We start from the raw sequence: 6,286 nt of genomic DNA, 5'->3' as shown, positions 1-6,286 counted from the left end.
TATATGTACAGTATGAGTGCTGAGTGAATTTCACTCTGACAGTCAGATCTCGGGGACAGTCACTATGACACGTCCGTCAGTCCCTGTTATCACTTATCACACATCCCTCATGGGACCTGAGGATTTAGCAGCTGCCAGAGGCCCAAAGATCCGCTTTATCAAGTGCTCCCACCTCACCGAGTGCTTACAAGTGCTATCTATGGCTCCATAACACCAACACGGAGAGGGACAAGAGGCAGGACAGGATCCCGATAACAAAAAAAGAATCTCCCGAAAATAGAAGATGAGAGAAGCGTTGCAAAACAAAAGTTCTTCTAGGGAGCTTTTAAGGGCTTTATTTTTTCCTATTTGAAGTAATATGGTACATAATACAGCTAATTATGCATTATTACAAATGCAACATGACTGTTTGGGGAAAGTTTTGCTCACTTCTAAACCTTTTGCTGTTGCCGTGCATTTAACTCACTAGCTGTTTAGTCTTCTACTTGTGAAGTCTGACTCAATGCATCTACAATACTGTGTTCAACCATGTATGAACACGTCATATAGTGAATACTGTGGTAGTAGTATATTTTAATTTAAAGGTATTCATTTTGTTTTTCTTTGGACTTCACATGAATATATGTGAAGTCCTAATGATGTCTTTAACTTGTGGTAAAACTGCTTTTGTTTGCACAGCTAAATCAATCATCTCTTCTTTATTACTTAAGTTCCAAAGCAGTTGGGTCAGCACCACCAAAATCACATCACCCCTTCGGAATCTACTGGTCTTTTCTACATTGACTTCCCATCACCACTAGTTGGAGCCCTCGAGTCAGGACCGGCCACCAGCAGTCCACCCTAGTCAGGGAGAATGGAGAGAGTGCAGCACATGACGCGCTCCGCCATCCGCAGGGCGTCCAACATCGAGATAAACCCACAGACCAAGCGTAACCTGCAGGAGCTCTTCGTCAACTTCTCCCTCATCCTCATCTGCTTGCTTCTCATATACATCATCGTGTTGCTCATGTGACGCCATCACTTCACGGTCACACACACCCTTTCAGACAAACAATTACAGGTGAACTGAAAAGATTAAGCCAGGGCATCATTTGGAATTGGGAAAACATGCGGCAAGTGTGTCTGTGTGTATGGGGGGGGGGGGGGGGGGGGATAGAGTGCACTTATCATTATTATTATCACCATGAAAATGGGAGACAGATCATAAAAAATGTGCGGTGTCTAAAATAAATTACGTTTCTGTATTTTGGTAAATGAAGTACGCTCTGTAACGTTGCTGTATATATTAGAGAGGGTGGAATAATTTTACATTTCAAACAAAAAACATCACGACATCATACAAGCTTGGGTAGCAGGCACTCAGCCAGTGAACCTCTATTGTGCTTCTATTACAGGATGGGAAATATATAACCTTAAAGGTGAAGTAAAAAAGGTATTTGCATGTATCTGGGTAAGTGCATCACAGTTTTTAAGTCAAAACGCCACAGGCGGTTTCTGTGATGAGTCTCTTGGTGATGTAAGGGGGGGGGGGGGGGGGGGAGGGTGGTGGTTTGCACACCATTAAGCATGATCCATGGCATCACCTGTACTTTCAGTCATCCGTGGTGTTCTTACGTAACCCAACTGACATTACATGAGGTGACCAGATAAAAAAAAAAACACTGGTGTCTCGTCATAGTTAAGATATTTTGAAAACTTTTAAAAGGCACTGTACAAACCAAGGTCTGACCAGGTTTTTATTACTCATAACAGACAGAGGAATAATATAAATATATATTTATATATAGTGCAATTTGTTCAAAAACTGGCAAGACATTGTTCATTTTAAACAGTAATGGTCCATTAAATCTATTCAAATGCAGTCCAATCAACATTTATTATAAGGACATCCTGTTTGCCAGGTGTCGACAGGAATATGCTTGTTTATGAGAAAACAGTTCATTGGATTACAAAAAAGTGAATGTGCATTACTTGTTCTTGATATTGCATAAAATTCTAAATAAAATAAAAAACAATTAAAGAAATAAAATCACAGTGAATGGCACACTGAGTGATGGTGTGTGTGTGTAAGTCGCTGATGGTTGGTTGCTTGTGATCACATGCGTTTGAGTTGACAGCCGTATGAAGGGTCAGAAAGAGAAGTACTGAGAGAAGAGTTCAGGCTGCTCCGACTCTTTTGGGGTCACAGCTGGGACTTCCATTTCATGAGGGCTACAGGAGAAAGGGGGGTAAATGAATAAGAGCACTTACACACACACACACACACACACACACACACACACACACACAACATTACAGCAGCAATATGATACCTGTAAATATCAAGAATCATAACAGTTCTTAATGGAACAGAATAAGCACCAGTTCAGAATATGCACTGTGTTTTTTTTGTATTATATTCTCATTGAAATGTGCAAATCTTGACAGTGCTGCTAGTGGTCATGGCACAACGACAACAACCATATATACTTAATCTATTGGTATCCTATAATATGTCATTTAATAAGTTCAGAAGACAACGGTAACAGAACAGGCTCGACTGTGTTTACACAAGCATCTTTGCAAACAAAACTGGCACATACCCTTCAGCATAATATAACCTGTACAGCCCATGTCATGCCACTGTGCCACTAAGCTATCCAAGGGTTCAAATATATCCATATCCATGTCTATAGAACCACTACAACCCTCCCAAAATGTATATTATCTTTAGTCTCTAGGAAAATATTATGCAGTGCAAACTGCCCAGCACTTTCTAATTAAAGAGCAGCAGGCTCGAGGAGAGTAATGAATGTACAGTATAGCGTACAAGATGTCCAGATACTGAAGCCATGATGACAACCAAGGCTTTACATTGCTTGCCATGCACACTTTCAATCGGACAGAAATAATTTATGAGGGTTACAACAATCACATATATATTTCTATATAAACTGATGAATATACAAGGAATTATAGAAGTATCAGAACAGTTGAGAGACAGTCTCAAGGAAGAGGTGGTTTATCGACCAAAATAAAAACGGCTGGAATATACAGGCATTCACGCTAACACACACAGCTCAACTCATACTACACCATTAGATGGATGTTCAAGGCCGGCGACCTTTACGGAAACATGCATTTCACCAGAGCAAACTGAATGTGATGTTACAGACCATGCTTTCGTTTGCATTCCAATGCCATTCATGAAATCTAGATAAACCACAGAGAAATATTAATGAAATAAAGGTACAAAGAATCAGCTTATCTTTTCAGAGGGCCAAAATGAGCACTCAATTGTGCTTAGTGTATATGGTGAGGGGTCTAACTCATAAACATGGCATGATTAAAGAAGAAGTATGCAAGATCATACATGCATATCACTAATAAAAACAAAATGGGAGACAAACGTATTTGTGTTTTTTGTTCAGCGACAAGATGCATTGGAAAGTGACAAGCACACCCACGTTTCACTGTGGACATACACCACTGATTAATTAATTAGTTCTTAATTTTTAATTTTTGAAAATGAAAATCTGAAAGCAAAAGGAAATTAAGAGAAACAAAAACCCAAACGGACACTGTTTTTTTTGTTCAATGACTGCTGAGGTACAGAGATAAATGTGCACAGAAAAAAAGTACAGAACTGAGACAGTGAGACCAGACCAATGGCAGACAGGGTTCTTGTGGTTTAGGGCATGTCTCTTGCCACGGTACGGTGTGGAGGTGTGCGGACAACAAAGGGTTAACGACGACGACGACGACGAGGTGGGGCTCACCTCCGAGTGGTGTCGGGGTCTGTCGGGGGGGTCGCTGGGGGGAGCGGTTTGTTTGTGTGGAGCTGAACCTGCCGCACTGGGGGGGAGTTGGGGGGGACAGACTCTAGCCTACTCCCCAAACTCGTACCCGAACCCCCCTCCGCTTCCACAACACTTAGGTTTGGAGAGCTGACGAACCTGTTTGCTGACATATTACCCTTTTGATACATCGAAAAAGGACACAAACAAAAAGGTTTTGGGAGGACTACTGAGAGTGAGCACTGACTAATTATAGTTTTTTAGTTGAATTATTATCATAATTTGTATTATTGTTATTTTATAATCTTTCACTTTGAAAGAATTGAATCAAATGAGCAATCTCTAGAGACAAAGTAACTGAAGTAGTTTGTGACAAATAATGGCTTGGAAAGCAAAGTAGAATCCGTCGTGGATAAATAATAATCACAGACATGACAAACACACACTCAAACATACACACACACACACACACACACACACACACACACACACACACACACACACACACACACACACACACACACACACACACAGACACACACACACACAAACAAAAACATAGCTGGAGTCAGATGAACCATAGGGGAGAAAGTAAAGGAACGTCATGCAGAAAAGTCCCATTCATTGTACTATGGCTGGATACATATGCATTTAGATAGAACACCTTTTCCATTATGCACAAAGCTGGAGGGTTGTTTATCACTAAAGAAAGGTCTGATTAAAAATCCTAACACAGAAATAACACACAGTAGCACAGTGGCTCAACTGGAGAAAACTAGGCCATGGTGACAGCAGGTCTTTCCACCTGGGATAATTTGTGTGTGTGTGTGTGTGTGTGTGTGTGTGTGTGTGTGTGTGTGTGTGTGTGTGTGTGTGTGTGTGTGTGTGTGTGTGTGTGTGTGTGTGTGTGTGTGTGTGTGTGTGTTGTGTATAAGATTGTGTATGTGTCTGTGTGTGTGTGTATGCATGTGTGTGTGTGTGTGTTCATGTGTGTGCGGTGCCAGTGTGCGTGTGTGTGTATGTGTGTGTGCGTGCATATTATCGTTTGTGTGTGTGTGTAGGTTTGTGTGTGTGTGTGCGTGTGTGTGTATGTGCATGAACGTGTGTGTGTGTGTGTGTGTGTGTGTGTGCATGCACGTGTGTGTGTGTGTGTGTATGTGTGGTCAGGTGTGCACTGACACTGTGTGACATTATTGAAGTGTTTAAATGGTAACGCTGAGGAACTCTACGGTGTAGATTCACCTCGGGCGAGAGGCTGTGTGGATAGACGGCCTTACCTTAATGAGAGGGTTGATCACGCCCACGTTGGGGCTGGCGTTGAACACTTTATTGAAGCCCGTTTCTCTGTTCACCAGCTCCAGCTGGTAAAACTTCTTATCATCCTGTACATGAATACACAACACAGAAACACAATCAAATAATGCTCAGCATATATACTGATACGGGGAGGACTGGAGAAAACCAAACAAAGAGCTCTCTAGCACAGACAATATGGAAATGAGCTGCGTTATGCTACTGCATGTGTAATCATATGCGTACTTGTTCAAAAGGAAAACATCACGTACTTGATTTTCATACGCCATTGGCCTACTTTCGAAGGTGCAATAGAGAGAGCACTGAAGTGGGACAAGTAAGTATACTTTCGGTGCCCTACGTTTTTGATTGGGGTTGTTGTGTTTTGGGTTCACATGAAAGGATAAATAAATGTCTTCAATGTTTTTACTGGCGGCTTAAGGCCAAACACATCTGGATGTGAACTTCAGTAAAATACTCCCAGTGATTCGTGTACTTGTTTATGTTACCTTACCAGATAGTAAGACTTACACCAATAAATATGGTCCTGTTCTTCTATATTTTGTAAACTGTGCTCAGTTTGAATACCTACTACCAGTTTCTTCACCAGAGCCTCCCTCTCGGCCACCATCTGCTTGAGCTCAGCGATCACCTGCAGGTCTTCAGGTCGGCTCTCGCGGTTCCTGAACTTGTCCTCTGTGCCCCCCAGCCTAGAACCCACAAATCATGATCACAGTTTATGGTTCCAGCGATTCTAACACCAAAAATGAAAAACATTCCTAGAGCTGACAGACAGAACTCCTGAGACAGCAGGAAGGTATATGTGGAGCTGCAAATTCAGCTTAAAGGGGTAGTGTGAAGGCTTAAGTGGCACCTAGTGGCGAAGTTGCAGGTTGCAACCAACTGAATACCCCTCTGTCACCCCTCCCTTTCCAAGCATGAAGGATAAACTACAGTGGCCATCAGTTGCCATAAAAATGCAAAAGGTAGCCAGTGTTTTGGTTTGTCCACTCTGGGCTACTGTAGAAACATGACGGTACAACATGGCAGACTCCGTGGAGGAGGACCCGCTCCCTATTGAGATATGAAGGCTAATGAAAACACAACGATTCGCAATTGCAGGAGATAACCCTTGCAACTATGCAATACTATAATTATGAATACTATATTCCCTTTCTGCTAATAGATCCCACTAAATCCTACAAACAAAGCAGACA

At 41.9% G+C, this 6,286-nt stretch overlaps 2 protein-coding genes across 2 annotated transcripts in view; one reads left to right on the top strand and one right to left on the bottom strand.

Moving 5' to 3' along the window:
• Positions 1-853: 853 nt before the first annotated feature.
• Positions 854-1,012, top strand: pln2 (phospholamban 2; the record flags this gene model as incomplete). Its single annotated transcript, XM_080850814.1, has 1 exon — positions 854-1,012. The coding sequence occupies one exon, from the start codon at positions 854-856 to the stop codon at positions 1,010-1,012; it is 159 nt and encodes a 52-aa protein (XP_080706940.1).
• A 1,072-nt stretch (positions 1,013-2,084) lies between these two features.
• The window catches only part of fam184aa (family with sequence similarity 184 member Aa), a gene marked incomplete at its 5' end in the record, with an annotated part of 28,366 nt that continues 24,164 nt past the window's right edge, over positions 2,085-6,286 (bottom strand). The window contains 3 exons of the mRNA XM_080849783.1: positions 2,085-2,211; positions 5,054-5,158; positions 5,662-5,779. Coding sequence (XP_080705909.1) covers positions 2,203-2,211; positions 5,054-5,158; positions 5,662-5,779 — 232 coding nt within the window. The 3' untranslated portion in view covers positions 2,085-2,202. The remainder of the gene's footprint in view (positions 2,212-5,053; positions 5,159-5,661; positions 5,780-6,286) is intronic.

Source organism: Sprattus sprattus (assembly GCF_963457725.1).
Source record: "Sprattus sprattus genome assembly, chromosome: 13".
Lineage (NCBI taxonomy): Eukaryota > Metazoa > Chordata > Actinopteri > Clupeiformes > Clupeidae > Sprattus > Sprattus sprattus.
Note: the sequence above shows the minus strand (reverse complement) of the source record. Positions and strands in the feature narration are given on the sequence as shown.